This window comes from Zootoca vivipara, chromosome 6 (assembly GCF_965207765.1).
Source record: "Zootoca vivipara chromosome 6, rZooViv2.hap1.1, whole genome shotgun sequence".
Taxonomy (NCBI): Eukaryota; Metazoa; Chordata; class Lepidosauria; order Squamata; family Lacertidae; genus Zootoca; species Zootoca vivipara.
This window is the reverse complement of record NC_142589.1, coordinates 91,276,982-91,293,501: the sequence shown is the minus strand read 5'-3', so window position 1 is coordinate 91,293,501 and position 16,520 is coordinate 91,276,982. Positions and strand designations below refer to the sequence as shown.

The following is a 16,520-nucleotide window of genomic DNA, read 5'->3' as shown; positions in this document are numbered from 1 at the left end:
CATGGGAAACGGGGGAAAGGGCTACCCTTAATCCAAGAGAGCACCTGGATGCGAGTTTCGTTTTGATTCAACGTGAGCCCTCCAAAGGGGAGAACAGAGACACTGCTGCAGAGCCCAGAATCGTAAAGTTGGAAGGGACCCCCCCACCCCGAGGGTCATCTAGTCCAGCAGGAACCCCAACTAAAGCATGCAGCCATCAATAGACTATCCCCCACCCCGAATTTGTCTAATCCTCTTTGGAAGACACGAGAGTCCAGCAATATATGGTGGACTGGAACTTGCCTGCCCCCACTTTGCCCTGCATGGGTAAAATAAAGAGAATGGGCTCAACTAGAACCTATATCCCTGACATGCTGGGTGTCTACTTGCAGGGAGAGCTTGCTCACCCCTTTCTCCTTTTTCAGAAGGGGGGACAGATCTCTCCGGCCTATGCTCTGAAGTTATGCAGCCCGTTCTCCTTCCGCACATGTAAACACCGCCTCGTTGGGCCTTTCGAGCTTTTTGGGGAAACATTATTATTATAAAAGCATCGACAACGTGGTCGCCTGCGGAAGAGCCTCTCGTCGTAGGCGACCAGGCAGCTTTTGAAATCAACACAGATGTATTAGGCAGAGGGAGGGAGGGGGAGAGAGAAAGAGAGAGAGAGAGAGAAGGCCTTTATTCCCTCCCACCCACCCAGAACAGAGAGGAAATTTGCCAAAAGGGGGGGGCTTCTAAGAGGTGCTGGATCCAATCCCACAATGCAAGCTTGCCAAGAAGCATTTCTAAGCTACATTTGGCTTTGATCACAACCTGCATGCAAAGCAATTTGTAACAAAAGAGGGGGGCGAGGGAGAGAGAGGAAGCCACCCTCCCCCCCCCAACCACACACACTTCTAAGAGCCAGCTGGGGCGACTCCAGATTCCACATGCTTGCCCCATCGCTCCTCCGGTCTAGACAGGTTCATCTTCAACTCTAAAAGTGCTTTCTGTCTGAGCTGTAAACACAGAGGTTTTATATTCTATCTATCTTTGCGGGGTGGGGGCAAGGATAGAGAAGCAGGATTACGCGTCCCCGCCCCCCCCCCGCCCCCGTGCATAAATCATGCAAACTAGGCATGTATTATTCCACTTGCCATGCGGAGGGGGGGGGGAATTGGCCATTGGGGACACAATGCAGTTTCACCCTGCAAAACCCTGCAAAAGTGGGACTAAAAAACACATGACCCTGAGATTAGGAGTTCCATGCTCTACTGACTGTGCTATCCCTTTTGTGTGTTACTGCCCCTGCAAATCGCTTTGGGGCTCCTTCTGATGCCTAAACTTATTTGCATCAAATATATATACAGTGGCACCTTGGTTCTCGAACTCAATCCATTCAGGAAGTCCGCCCGACTTCCAAAACCAGGGCGCAGCTTCTGATTGGCTGATTGGACCTGGAAACAATGCTGACAGCCAAAACGACTGTTTGGCTTCCGAAAAATGTCCGCAAACCAGAACACTTACTTCTGGGTTTGTGGCGTTCAGGAGTCGAATTGCTCGTCAACTAAGCCATTCAGAAACCAAGGTACCGCTGCATATATTTTCACCACCGCCAAGAACGACACAACACACTACCTGTGCCTTCCTGTCACAGTTCACGCATTTAAAGGAGATTTGAAACACAAGGTTTCCACCCAAAACTCCTGGGAACTGCAGCGTACTGGGTGTTGTTAGGAGGCCTCGATATTCCCCTCCTGGTACACTGAGGTGAGGTCCTGCGCTGAGGGCCTTCTGGCAGTTCCCTCGTCGCAAGAAGCCAAGTTACAGGGAACTAGGCAGAGGGCCTTCTCGGTGGTGGCACCCGCCCTGTGGAACGCCCTCCCACCAGGTGTCAAAGAGAAAAACAACTGCCAGACTTTTAGAAGACATCTGAAGGCAGCCCTGTTTAGGGAAGCTTTTAATGTTTAATAGATTATTGAATTTTAATATTCTGTTGGAAACTGCCCAGAGTGGCTGAGGAAACCCAGCCAGATGGGCGGGGTATAAATAATAAATTATTATTATATTATTATTACAACTCCCAGAGCAACCCAGGAAGAAGAAATGGTTGCTAAACCACTCTGGGAATTGTAGTAGCTCGGGGGGTGGGGTGGGAATGGGGGGTCACTAAACAACGCCCATCAACCACGTCAGCTGGGCTTGTTGGGAAATGTAGTTCGGCAAAACCCGGAGAACCGAAACCCCCAAAACTTCTGCCCCTTTTCCCCACTGCCTGGCTGTAGCCCCCCCCCCTTTTTAAAGTGCTTTCAGAAAGACAAGCGTGCCCCTGATCTCGTACAAAGGGCTGCTCTCACCATTAAGTAATCGCAACCTGTCCCGGACTTTTGCCTGCCCAGTGCATCTGGGATTTGCAGGGGGGGGGGGCTTGGCAAAGCTCCCAGATCACGGCCTTAATCTTTCAGGCTGCGCCTCTCATTTTAGAAATCAACAGCCCACGCTGGATTTTAGCCACACCTGACCATGCAGCTGTTCCCCGGGTCAAAAATAGTGCCAGTCTCCCCAGCATGTTGGGGAGACTTAATTAGCAAAGATAATATTATTAGTTGGGCCGTTTCCTCCCGAAGAAACAGCTGCAGCGTGGAAAGAGGGGAATTGGATAGGGGTGGGCAGTCGGAGGACCCCCACACACAGAGAGAGACGCCACTGCAAAGGTCTCTCAACCGCAAATGAGAAGAAGCTTAAAGTACCTAATTCCCATCCCTCTTCCCCATCAGACAAAGCACATTTTGAGTGTAAGCTCTTTGGGGCAGAGGCTTCTTCCACCTGCCGACCTGATGCTTTTTAATGTGAGACGCCAGTCGGGAGAGAGGAGGTTTTTCCCTTGTTAGGAGAGGGGAAAACAGCACTCAGGGCTTTTTTAGCTTACGAGAAAAAAGGCGAACGAGGGGAGACATGATAGACGTCGTAGCAAAGGGAGCAGACAGAGGAAAGCTCTCCTCCCTCTCTTGTAACACAGTTGGAGACAAGTTAAGCTCCTGGGTAACATTGCAGAATGGGAAGAGTGCTCTTGGGTTCGAATTCTGCCAGGACTGGTGGCACAGTTCTTTTTATTATGGCGCTCTTTCAAGGTGTCACGGCGAGAACAGGACTCGATTTGTCCCCCGTTGGACTGATGCAGAAGGCTCCTCCTATTAAATTGGCAGCCTTCCATGTGCGCAGCCCCTGAGTTGCTCAGCCCACGCCCCCTCCTCCAGCCCCCCCCCCCCCGGGGAACTTGAACCAGAGACCCTCGCACAAGCTGTGGCCGGCAAGCCTGGCTTCAAACGCACGCACCCTCCTGGCTTACCTTGGTGGTTCTCGGAGTCCCGAGATGCCCTTTCCTCCTTCGCCGCCAGCGCCGTCTGAGCCGCCAGAACCCCGGACAGCGCGAGGAGCCCAGAGGTGGTGCTGACTGCGACTAAGCTGGAGGTCTGGGGGCCCGAAGGGTGGGGGGTCAGTGGGATGGGAGGGGCGTGGTGGGACAGGTTCTGTAGCTGCTGCTGCTGGAGACAAAAGGAGAGACTCCTGGAGATGCTTCTGAGAAACCGGCCAAGTGCCTACTCTGGCTGTTCCCGAAGGAGCAGAATCGCAGCTTGGGGTCTCTCCTGGACCCAGCTCGGTCGCTGGAAGCTCAGGTGGCTGCAGTGGTGAGCAGGGCTTTTTGCATCATGATGGATGGCGCCTCTGCTATTTTGTCATTGTTGTTTAATCATCTTAGTCGTGCTCGACTCTTTGTGACCCCACGAACCAGACCACCCTCTTTCTGGCCCCTGCTAAAAACATTCCTTTTTAAAGACCAACCTACCCAGATGTGCAAAAAGTTGGTGCAAGCATTAATCTTGGGGGACATCGTGTGGGTGGGTGTGGGGGACGCCCTGGTCCTGAACAGGGCAACTGTGTCCCTGAAGGACCAGGTGCGCAGCCTGGGAGTCATTTTGGACCCACAGCTGTCCATGGAGGAGCAGGTCAATTCTGTGTCCAGGGCAGCTGTCTGCCAGCTCCATCTGGTACGCAGGATGAGACCCTCCCTGCCTGCAGAGTGGTGCATGCTCTGGTTATCTCCCGCTTGGACTACTACAATGCACTCTACATGGGTGAACCTTTGAAGGTGACCCGTAAATTGCAACTAATCCAGAATGCGGCAGCTAGACTGGGGACTCGGAGAGGCTGCTGAGACCATATAACACTGGTCCTGAAAGACCTTCATTGGCTCCCAGGACGTTTCCGAGCACAATTCAAAGAGTTAGTGCTGACCTTTCAAGCCCTAAATGGCCTCGGCCCTGTATACCTGAAGGAGCGTCTCCACCCCCACCGTTCAGCCCGGACACTGAGGTCAGCTCCGAGGGCCTTCTGGCAGTTCCTTCCCTGCGAGAAGTGAGGTTACAGGGAACCAGGCAGAAGGCCTTCTCGGTGGTGGCGCCTGCCCTGTGGAACGCCCTCCCATCAGATGTCAAGGAAATAAAAAACTATTTGACTTTTAGAAGACACCTGAAGGCAGCCCTGTTTAGGGAAGTTTTTAATGCTTGATGATGTTTTATTGTGTTTTTAATGTTCTGTTGGGAGTCTCCCAGAGTGGCAGGGAGGGTCCAGCCAGATGGGCGGGGTATAAATAATAAATTATTATTATTAAATTATTATTTTAAAAAAATTAGTCTGGTTTCTGGACATTTGAAATTGCTAACTTTTCTCATGGCTGTTCATACCATCGAGTGGTATATATGTATTTTATGAAATAAATAAACGAAATGAAACTGCTATTCCTCTCCTAGCCCATTACGGGTGTGCTGGCTCCCCACCTTGGTATCTTTATGTTTACGTCCAGATAGATAAGCTATGTTTAAAGGTAAAGGGACCCCTGACCATTAGGTCCAGTTGCGGACGACTCTGGGGTTGCGGCGCTCATCTCGCTCTATAGGCCAAGGGAACCTGCGTACAGCTTCCAGGTGATGTGGCCAGCATGACAAAGCCACTTCTGGCGAACCAGAGCAGTGCACAGAAACATGGTTTACCTTCCCGCTGGAGCAGTACCTATTTATCTACTTACACTTTGACGTGCTTTCGAACTGCTAGGTTGGCAGGAGCTGGGACCGAGCGACGGGAGCTCACCCTGTCGCGGGGATTCGAACCGCCAACCTTCTGATCGGCAAGCCCTAGGCCCAGTGGTTTAACCCACAGCACCACCAGTGGCTGTGTTTACTTCCTGCCTATTCCCTGCCTCTTCCGCCTCAGCAAGATCAGCTTTGCAAGAGATGAGATGGCCCAGCCAGAAGAGCTTTGCAAGAGAGGAGCTGCTCCAAGGAGAACTCCTAGCAAAGACCTTGGACAAATGAATTGCAAACAGGAAATAGCCGGCCTTTGGTCTGACCTGGCCACTCACCCCAATGATGCTGTTCAGCTCACCCATTGTCACCTGCTTTGCCCGATCCATAGCTTGCAACACCTGCTGTTGGTGCTGGAAGGAGAGAGAAAAGACATCAGGAAATTTAGGGAAGTCTTCCTCCCTCTCTCGATAAGACGAGAGCTCATGGACAGCCATGGAAGCTGGAAGATTCGGGGCAGAGAAAAGAAAAGACTTCATTCATCAAGCACATAGTTCAACTAGGGAACCAGGGTGGATAAAAATCAATGAATTTTTTTAAAAAAAATAAAAATTGATTTTTTTATTTAAATCGGGTTTTTTTATTTAAATCGGACTTTTTAAATTTATTTATTTAAATTAGATTTTTAAAATAAAATGCTTTTGTAGGAAAAACCTTTCTAAAGATAGTTTTCTATTTAAGTTACATCATAGTCCAAAGGCTATTCACCAGGAAATAAGGATTTGTTTCAAGTTTTTCATGTGTGCTACAACTCAGTCGAAGTTTTTTTTAAATTGTTTAACCACATCAGTTAACAAACATGGATACATATGCTTATAATGTTACTGTTTTAGTTAAATAAATTGTTCATACTGTTTTTAAGGAAATGATCATTTTTCTCCTTCCAATAAAGCACAGCAGAAAAGTAGTCCAAATATAAACAGTTAACTTATTAAACCTCACAATAATATCATCATTATCTGTCTTATGTTTTTCTAACAGTATAACCAAATCAGTCATTTTTGATATAACTGCAAAAACTACTCAGAAAATTTATTATTCCAAAAATGAAAACTTCATCTGTTTGTAAGTATTAAGATTATACCAGCAAGAATGAGTCTTTCTGTAAAAAAGAGAGATTTAAATCAAGTCTTACTGACTAGTGATTTAAATCATATTTATATCTATTTGATTTAAATCAAATCCACCCTGCAGGGAACACACTACAAAAGGAGGTAGTGGGGGTATGGCTTTAAAATAAGATTAGAGAAATTCACGGAGGACAACAAGACTATCGGAGGCTGCTAGGCACGATGGCTATGCTCTTTGGCTAGATCCTATGAGATCAGAACAAAGTAGAACTATTAATTTTCCTTGGCTCACAGAAGCTGGCTCTAGCAATGCAGATTAAGAAAATCACATTGGCCTTTTGTGTTGCAGTGTTACGCTCCTGTCTCACAGGAATTGCTATGCTGGGGGACTGGTGGGGGAGAGAAATCAAACCAGACTTGCCAAAACCTAAACACAAGCCATACTGGGGGTTTGGGGGTGGGGGACACAGAAGAGTTTTGGGCCCCTTATTTGTAGGGACAGGGGGTGGGCGATGCCAGCTGAAATCTCAGAAATTTAGAGGGATGGTGCAAAATTGGAAGGGAAAAGGCTTCGTCGCATCTAAAACAGCTTCTTATTCCCCCCGCCATGGCTCCCCAAACAATAAATCCGCCAGTTTACGGCATTTTTTCATCATTTATAACGGAGGTCCGGCTTTATTTTTTATTTTTTTAAGCAGGAAATTCGGAGTGTGTGGAACTCAAAATTGCCCAGGCGCTGCTTCGCCGAGTTCCTCGAGTCATCGGAAGAGGAGCCAAACTTTGGTCTGTCCTGAGTGGCAAGAGAGCCTGGGGGACCCAGGCTGAGAGTTTGGGGTGAGCGGTGCCAGATTTACTAAACTAAACAAGCAACGGCTTTGGGCCCCACTCTCTTGGGGGGCCCCAAAAAAATTAAGAAATAAAAAACTTGATGTACATTTCCAAAATATAAGATAAAAAACAAATAAAATAAAACCTACATATAGCAACAGTGTTTTGTGTTGTGTCGGCTCCTATGATGTAAGTCATGGCCCCCGCCTGCTAGCCTGCTCCCTAAAATATCACTGGTTTGCTCCTTTCTATATAGAGGGTGCCTACATTCTGCATGGATTGGTTGCATGGCAACATGGGCAAATGGCTTTAGATACCTTTGAGGTCCATAAATGACCATATTATAGCATATATTCAACACAAAAAACAGCGACAATTTGTTGTTGACAAAGGACAGCTGGACATATAAAGGGCCCCATTACCTTCAGTAGTTTAGGGCCTCATCCAACTTAAATCCGTCCCTGGGGGCGAGATATTCCTCGGTCTGCCAAGGGTAGTTCAAGTTTTTGTCATTGCAAACCTCCCCCCACAAAAAAATGCCCAGAATCCGTTGCATGTGAAACCCTAACACAAATAAATTTCTTTTACCTCTTGAGTCAGGAAGGGGATTATCTGGGCGCAAATAGCGCTGAGCCGTTTAACAATCTCCGCCTGGAAAAAGAAAGAGAGATTGGGGTGGGTGGGTCTCAGTCACATCCGAGGCGAGGCAGAAGCAGGAAGGGGGGAGACCCCTCGATTTGTCAGCTCAAGCTTAAGTTGAGTGTGGTAGATCGGAGTTCGAATTCTGACTTGTCCAAAATTAGTAGACCATGTCAGCGGGGAAGCTTTCAAGCTCAGTGGGTTACATTACTGCAAGAGAAGCCTTGCCCATTATGGAAAAAAGTTTTTTTCCAGGGCGGGGGGAGGGGGAGAGGAAGGAAGGGGAAGCACGGATAATTAGGGAAGTAAATAATGTGGGTTTCTTCCGTTCTGTTCTGGGGTCCCCTTCCATCCCTTGGTTCTTGTTAACTAAGAGAACGTCTAAAGTTGAATTTGTAGCTTTCAGGTTAATTCACAACTTTTTTCCTCCCTCCCTCCGCATCATCAGTGTGTGCAAGGTTGATAAAGGTAAAGGTAAAGGGACCCCTGACCATTAGGTCCAGTCGTGACCGACTCTGGGGTTGCGCGCTCATCTCGCATTATTGGCCGAGGGAGCCGGCGTATAGCTTCCAGGTCATGTGGCCAGCATGACAAAGCCGCTTCTGGCAAACCAGAGCAGCACATGGAAACGCCGTTTACCTTCCCACTGTAGCGGTTCCTATTTATCTACTTGCATTTTGACGTGCTTTCGAACTGCTAGGTTGGCAGGAGCTGGGACCGAGCAACGGGAGCTCACCCCGTCACAGGGATTCGAACCGCCAATCTTCTGATCGGCAAGCCCTAGGCTCAGTGGTTTAACCACAGATCCACCTGGGTTAATAAATAAAGGTTGATAAATGGCTGCAAAAATAAATAGGAAATTAAAGGAGGGGCACATTTTTTGGGGGGGGGACGCTGCCAAAGGAAACAACAGGAAAAGCATCTCTTTGATAAAACACTGCAGAAAAAGCACCTCTTTGATTAAACACTGCAAAAAAGCACCTCTTTGATTAAACACTGCAACTTACCGTAAAAACAATCTCCCTGATAAAACACTGCAAAAAAGCACCTCCTTGGTTAAACACTGCAATTTAAAAACAATCTCCTTGATTAAAAAAAACAGCAAAAAGCACCTCCCAGGTCACATGCGGGGGGAGGATGCTCCAGACCAGCGGAACAGGAAGTTACACTGACTGTATGTCCCCCCCCCCCTGCTTGTGCCCATGCTAGGGAAATGAGGAATGTTGCATTTGACTGCATCAATAGATCAAATCCCACATCTACCATGCCTCTCCTGGTTTTGGGAGACAAGAGAGGAGGGGAGCCTGTCATAGCAGGAGAAGGAGACACCCGTGCCTCTTTCACAGGCCGGACTCCTCTCTGTCTCTTGGCTTCCTTTCCTCTCCTGTTTCAGCTCCTGCCTCTGAGTCTGGACTGCTCTCTGCTACAGACTCTCCCCGCTCACAAAACCCTGTTGCCTCTTCAGCTTCCGACACCTCCTCCTCCTCCCAGTCTTCTCCCTCTGACCACTCGTCATTGTCCCACCATCACTGGCTCTGAGCCTTCTTCCCCTGGTTCCTCCCACCTTCCAAGGGACAAAACTATTATTAACACGTATATTGGGAATAATAGGAGGGGAAATGCCAAAGGATTTGAAAAGATCCTTTGTGTATGCGTCGAAAGCCGCAATAATGCTCTTTAGCCCAGAAATGGGAGGAAGGAAAAGTCCCAAGTAAAGAAGAATGGACAACCAAGATGATGGACTATGCCAAAACAGCAAAAACGACCGTGAAGATCAGACACGAAGATGATAAGAAATTCAGCAAAGAGTGGGGGGAATTTATAGAGTGGGGGGAATTTATAGAGTTTCTTAAAGATCACTGTAGATATTTTAAAACGTGAGCAGGCTTGGTATAACACTTATAATGTAATAAGGCGAAAGTTAAAAATGGATATAAAATGAATTTTAAAAATGTAATTGGATGCAGCAGAAAGAAAAGATAAATATTAGAAACCACCGGGGGCGGGGGGCAGAGTCCGGGGATTTAAAAGGATGTCATATGGAGGAGGGAGAAAGGTTGTTTTCTGCTGCTCCAGAGAAGCGGACACGGAGCAATGGATTCAAACTTCAAGAAAGAAGATTCCACCTCAACATTAGGAAGAACTTCCTGACAGTAAGAGCTGTTCGGCAGTGGAATTTGCTACCAAGGAGTGTGGTGGAGTCTCCTCCTTTGGAGGTCTTTAAGCAGAGGCTTGACAGGCATATGTCAAGAATGCTTTGATGGTGTTTCCTGCTCGGCAGGGGGTTGGACTGGATGGCCCTTGTGGTCTCTTCCAACTCTATGATTCTATGATTCAAGTTATCTCAGATGTGCAAAAATTTTGAAATGATTTAAATGTATAGAACATTGTTAAAAAATGAAAAATAAAATATTAAAAAACAAACAAACTAGTAACACGTTGCCCCACCTCTCATTGTCTCTGGCCCCACCACCCGGAGGGATGCCAGCCGCCGCCACTGCAAAAAACAGCTTCCCTCCTAACATACCTCTCTCTAGATTTGCAAGGAGAAGAGGGGGGGGGAGAGATTGGCCAGGAAGCGACAAGCAAACAAGTGACTCTCGCTCCAAGGCTCCCTGTCTTCTCCCAAGCAAACGGGCATGGAAAGGAGGAGAGGCAGCTGGTTTGGCACGCACAGGAAGGCTGGCGGTCCCGCTTGCCACTTTCCCCGGGCACCTTGCCAAGCTAGTTTTCCCAGACAGCCGCTCTCTCTCCCCCCCCCCCCCCCCGTGATGCCCTGGATTGATAAACCCAGAGACAGGAAGCAAATTACAAGTGGGGCGGGGAGATCTGGGGAAACCAGAGAGAGAGACTCCTGGCCTCTTCGGAGGGATCAACACACAGAACACAGAGGCCTGGCGGATTTCGGTGCCTTAATATTTTTCTCTGCCCGCCTCTTCCCTCGCTGGAAAGAAACCAACAATAACATTAGCTATCTCTGCATGCTAAAAGCGGTTAGGTCAGGCAGCCTGCTCCTGGCCTCTCCCAAGACATTGCTTTGTATCGGCCGTAAACAATGGTTTGCCCCCGTAACGGTCTCCGAGTGGTTAAACACCATCTTGCTTTCCTCCACGGCTGCAAGAAGTGTTTGGGAAGATACAAACCCCTTTTCCAAACGGTGCAGAACTCCTTCTTGGAACCCCGCAACTCTTTATACAGTGGTACCTTGGTTCTCAAACTTAATCCGTTCCAGAAGTCCGTTCCAAAACCAAAGCGTTCCAAAACCAAGGCACGCTTTCCCATAGGAAGCAATGCAAAACAGATTAATCCATTCCAGACTTTTAATAACAGTCCCCAAAACAGCAATTTAACATGAATTTTGCTATCGAACGAGACCATTGATCCATAAAATGAAAGCGATAAGCTATGTACTGCAGTCACACAGTCAATCAGTAGCTGAGCTGGGTTCCACACAGTCACACACACACACACAAACAGAGCCACAAAAACGCAAAATAAATAGCAAAAACAGACAGACCTCAGCGTAACACTTCAAACAGAAGTGTGGCACTCATAACAGAAGTGTGATTCTATGGCGGTCTTTAAGCACAGGCTTGACAGCCATATGTCAAGAATGCATTGATGTTGTATCCTGCTTGGCAGGGGGTTGGACTGGATGGCCCTTGTGGTCTCTTCCAACTCTATGATTCTATGCAATCGGAAGCGTAACACTCAAAACGGAGCACGTTCAGCTTCCAAAAAAAGTTCGCAAACCGGAACACTTACTTCCGGGTTTGCAGTGTTTGGGTTCCAAGTTGTTTGAGAACCAAGGCGTTCCACTGTACCACAAATGTTCTGGATCAGGCCTCCCCACAACCGTCAATTCTGAGCATGCGGGCGGACAATACGAAAGCATCTTACTCTCGGGAAGATTTGACACGTGTTTGCCGCAGCCATCTCCAGAATAAGCAAGGCCATGCTATAGGCAAGAGTGCTCCTGAGCATGCAAATCCCTCGCTTGCAGGGTCGCCGCCACCCAGACAGTGGAAGGAAAGGCAATGGGACACCCCCAGCAGGAAATCTGTTACGCCATCATGTCGCTTTCCGTAAGATGCATATCAAATATCAATGATGACAGCCCCATTTTGAGGTCTTTGAAACCCAGCGCCTCCCTTGTTTCCTCTCAAGCCCTCAGTCCTTGCCACTAGTCAGCTTGAAACATCCGTCTCTGTCTGTGACACCATTTTTTATTTACATATACATATACATAGAGAGAGAAGGTCTCTGCCCCTAGGAGTCTACAGTTCCCATCTCCTCCGCCAGAGGAACCCGAAAGTCGCATACCTGCTTATGCATCTCGATGTTCAATCCGTAAGACATCTCGTAATACTGCAACAGATCAAGAACAAATACTGGTAAGGAAAGGAAAGGAAAGGAAAGGAAAGGAAAGGAAAGGAAAGGAAAGGAAAGGGAGGAAGGAAGGAAGGAAGGAAGGAAGGAAGGAAGGAAGGAAGGAAGGAAGGAAGGAAGGAAGGAAGGAAGGAAAAGAAATATGAGAAAGAAGGGAGGGAGGGAGGGAGGGAGGGAGGGAGGAGGAGGAGGAGGAGGAGGAGGAGGAGGAGGAGGAGGAGGAGGAGGAGGAGAGGAGTTTGGATTTGATATCCCGCTTTATCACTACCCGGGGGGGGGGAGGGGGGGAGGGAGGGGAGGGAGGAAGGAAGGAAAAGTAAGATGAGAAAGGAGGGAGGGAGGGAGGGAGGGAGGGAGGGAGGGAGGGAGGAGGAGGAGGAGGAAGAGGAGGAGGAGGAGGAGGAGAAGAAGAAGAAGAAGAAGAAGAAGAAGAAGAAGAAGAAGAAGAAGAAGAAGAAGAAGAAGAAGAAGAAGAAGAAGAAGAAGAAGAAGAAGAAGAGGAGGAGGAGGAGGAGGAGGAGGAGGAGGAGGAGGAGGAGGGGGAGGAGGAGGGGGAGGAGGAGGGGGAGGAGGAGGAGGAGGAGGAGGAGGAGGAGGAGGAGGAGGAGGAGGAGGAGGAGGAGGAGTTTGGATTTGATATCCCGCTTTATCACTACCCGAGGGGGGAGGGGGGAGGGGGAAGGAAGGAAGGAAGGAAGGAAGGAAGGAAGGAAGGAAGGAAGGAAGGAAGGAAGGAAGGAAGGAAGGAAGGAAGGAAGGAAGGAAGGAAGGAAGGAAGGGGGCATAGAGAATTCATTCTAGCTTCCAATGTCCGGAAATGAGAGCGGATCTTTGCTCAGCCAAAAGTGGAGGGAGGTGCCATCACATTTGAGGGAACCCAAAGATGTGGCAAGGAATTCTTTAGGGGGGGGAAACCCTCAGCCAGGAGCTGGGACCTATTTTGCCCCAGTCCCTGCGATTTGGATGTGATGCTGCAGATACCGACAGGAGGACTTTGAAGGCACCCCTGTTTACCCATGAATTTTAATGGCCGACGGATCTTTGCACCTGCCAATGTCGAGACCATCGGAGGGTGCACTGTTTTGAATCCTAATTGCCCAGACTGCTTTTTTCATTGCAGTTAAAACGTTCTCGTCCACATCAGGAATTTTTTGCCTTTATATGAAAATGGGGTTTTCTGCTTGCAGCCGCCATAGCTGCCAAGTTATCCCATTTTTTAAGGGATTTTCCCTTATGCTGAATAGGCTTCCTCGCGAGAAAAGGGAAAACTTGGCAGCTATGTTGCAGCCGTGGGTTCTTTGGGGATGGCAAGCAGTATAGCAAAGCAACGAATAAATAAATGTAGTCTGAGCTTGCTTCCTATCTTCCTATCTTCTCCATAAAGTCTAGAAACTTGGATTAAAAAAAACAAAAAACAAAGACAGGCCATTTTTTTAAGTACCACATACCTGCAGATTCAAGGCTTATATGCCTCTCTAAAGGTAAACTTAAAGGGACCCCTGACCACTAGGTCCAGTTGTGACCAACTCTGGGGTTGCACGCTCATCTCGCTTTACTGGCCGAGGGAGACGGCATACAGCTTCCAGGTCATGTGGCCAGCATGACAAAGCCCTTTCTGGCGAAACCAGAGCAGCGCACGGAAACACCATTTACCTTCCCGCCGGAGCGGTACCTATTTATCTACTTGCACTTTGACGTGCTTTCGAACTGCTAGGTTGGCAGGAGCAGGGACAGAACAACAGGAGCTCACTCCGTCGTGGGGATTTGAACCGCTGACCTTCTGATCGGCAAGCCCTAGGCTCTGTGGTTTAACCCACAGCGCCACCCGCGTTGTCTAGTCTATTGTCATACAATCATATGAGCTAACCAACCCAGGTTTGCATTTGGAGAACGACAAGCCCAGGAAGAGGGGGCGGTGCTGACTAGGACCTGGTTCAAATCCCCACTCAGCCATGAAATTCGCTGGGTGACCTTGGGCTCCAGTTGCTCCCTCTCAGCCTCTCTAGAATGGCAGTGTCGGAAGTGATCCATAAAGCCCAACCCCCTTGCAATGCATGAATCTTTTGCCCAATGTGGGGCTCGAACCCAAGTCCCAGAGGTTAAGAGCCTCATGCTCTGCTGACTGAGGTCCCTCGCAGGGTTGTTGCAGGGATTTTTTCTCTCTGCTGGGAGAAGAATCGCCCTGACGCATCTGCAGCAGCACAACCGGATGCCTTCATCAGCCCCAGCTGCAGCAAAACATGTCTCCCCCATATCGGTCTCTGCAGCCACAGCAGGCGCTGCGATTTTCCAAAACAGATGGATGCCAACAGCATAACAAACAAACAAACAGCGCTTACCATCACATAATGCCTCTGCATTTCTGTCTTTTCGCTAGCCAGCTTCTCACATTCCAACTTCAAGCTGCAGAAAAAGAGACAGTTATTTGCAATTCTGCGTCCAGGGCAGCTGTCTACCAGCTCCATCTGAGACCCTACCTGCCTGCAGACTGTCTCACCAGAGTGGTGCATGCTCTGGTTATCACCTGCTTGGACTACTGCCATGCGATCTACACGGGGCAGCCTTTGAAGGTGACCCGGAAACTGCAACTAATCCAGAATACAGCAGCTAGACTGGGGACTGGGAGCAGCTGCCAAGACCATATAACACCAGTCCTGAAAGACCTCCATTGGCTCCCAGTACGTTTCTGAGCACGATTCAAAGTGTTGGTGCTGACTTTGAAAGCCCTAAACAGCCTTGGCCCAGTATACCTGAAGGAGCGTCTCCACCCCCATTGTCCAGCCTGAGGTCCACTTCCGGGGGTCTTCTGCTGGTTCCCTCACTGCAAGAAGCGAGGTTACAGGAAACCAGACAGAGGGCCTTCTCGGTGGTGGCATCTGCCCTGTGGAACACCCTTCCATCAGATGTCAAGGAAATAAACAACTACCTGACTTTTAGAAGACATCTGAAGGCAGCCCTGTTTAGGGAAGCTTTTAATGTCTGACGTTTTATCGTATTTTAAATATTTTGTTGGGAGTCTGCCCAGAGTGGCTGGAGAAACCCAGCCATATGGGTGGGGTATTATTATTATTATTATTATTATTATTATTATTATTATTATTAACCTTCTCACTCTTTTTTGGGGGGGAGGCCCTCACTCCCTGGCCCCCACGTTGCCCCCAAAGCAACCACACACAAAATGCCCATAGGCTTCCCAAAGCTGGGTATGAGACGCAAGTTTTTGACATTTCCCCCGTTGAGATGGGAAATTGAGACAGGGTGGAGGGACGGTGAGAAGAGGAGGAAAATATAGGGGATGCGGGGGGGGGGGAGGAATGAAAGGAACACACGAGGAGACAGGAAAATGCCTCTTGCATTTTCCATTGAGCGGTCCCCCTAATCCCCAAGATGGGCAGGGGGCTTGCGGAACAACGAAAAATAACTTTTAAAAATGAGAGCAGGAGATTATATATGCATAATCTCAATGGTAACAGGGCTTTCTCTATAGTCATGGGATTCTGAGTGCCTTTTGAAAAGGGAAAAACAAAACACTTATGTCTCCGTATCCCAGAAAGGGTTGTGGCTGGCCGGAACTCTGAAGACACGCTCTCTAGGAGACAAGGATGCGCTGCAACGTTTTACTGCAGACTGCACCTGCTTCACCTCCGCAGCCTAGTGGTTAGAGCAGTGGTTCCCAATTTTATTTGAGGCCACCGCCCACCCTGGTTTCCATAAACTCAAGCCCAATTCCCTAGTATACCCCAGTGCCCTGTTATTTGGAACAGCAGTTTGCACAACCCACAAAGGCAGATAATAACACAATGAAATTCAAAGCCCCAGCAATTAATTGCACATTTATTCAAAGTTCAATTAAAACGATTTGGTTTAATTAATTGGGCAAAATGGATGGACTCGAGTCAGGGATACCAGCTTTACAAAGTCGGGTGGTTATTTACACCTCCCCTCCTTCTAAGCGCCCCCATGTAATCTGCCCCCAGGGGGGTGCTAGCACCCACTGGGTTAGAGCATTGGACTGGGACCCGGGTTCAAATCCTCCCACTCAGCCACAAATCTCACTGGGCTAGAAGCTGTCTCTCAGTTTAACCCGCTGGGTTGTGGCCTGATCCAAGCTGATGATGACAAGTTCTAATCTACTTCCCAGGGTGGTTGGGAGTTAAAACCAGGTGGAACAACAACATCTCCTTGGAGGAAAACTGGGACATAAGGTTAGAATACAAAAGGAGATTCAGAATGCTGCCTTCCTGACTCAGAGTGGGACGTTCAAGGCAGCTGGAAAACCAGAAAAAAATTGAAGCCATTTTTTAAAAAGTCCAATATTGATCGGCAGTATGATGACGATGATGATTAATTGGACTTGTGAGCTGTTTTTTTAAAATGAAATAGAACCTCAAAGCAACAAAATGCAAAAAATAAATATATTCAAAACTAGAATGATAAAAGGCTAGAAGCCTTTGGATCCATAAAAGGGCGGTCTAACGCAGCCCACCTACAAACG

The 16,520-nt window shown here is 48.4% G+C and overlaps 1 protein-coding gene across 5 annotated transcripts in view; it reads right to left on the bottom strand.

The window, feature by feature from the left end:
- The window catches only part of TLE2 (TLE family member 2, transcriptional corepressor), a 47,231-nt gene that overhangs the window by 25,923 nt on the left and 4,788 nt on the right, over window positions 1–16,520 (bottom strand). For 4 of the 5 annotated variants that reach the window (XM_035118085.3, XM_088673027.1, XM_035118087.3 and 1 more), the window contains exons 3-7: window positions 14,365–14,428; window positions 11,960–12,004; window positions 7,586–7,648; window positions 5,378–5,452; window positions 3,308–3,503 (exon numbers count right to left, since the gene is read on the bottom strand). In XM_035118085.3, the coding sequence (XP_034973976.2) occupies window positions 3,308–3,503; window positions 5,378–5,452; window positions 7,586–7,648; window positions 11,960–12,004; window positions 14,365–14,428 (443 nt within the window). The remainder of the gene's footprint in view (window positions 1–3,307; window positions 3,504–5,377; window positions 5,453–7,585; window positions 7,649–11,959; window positions 12,005–14,364; window positions 14,429–16,520) is intronic. The other variant, XM_035118086.3, reaches the window with a different exon arrangement.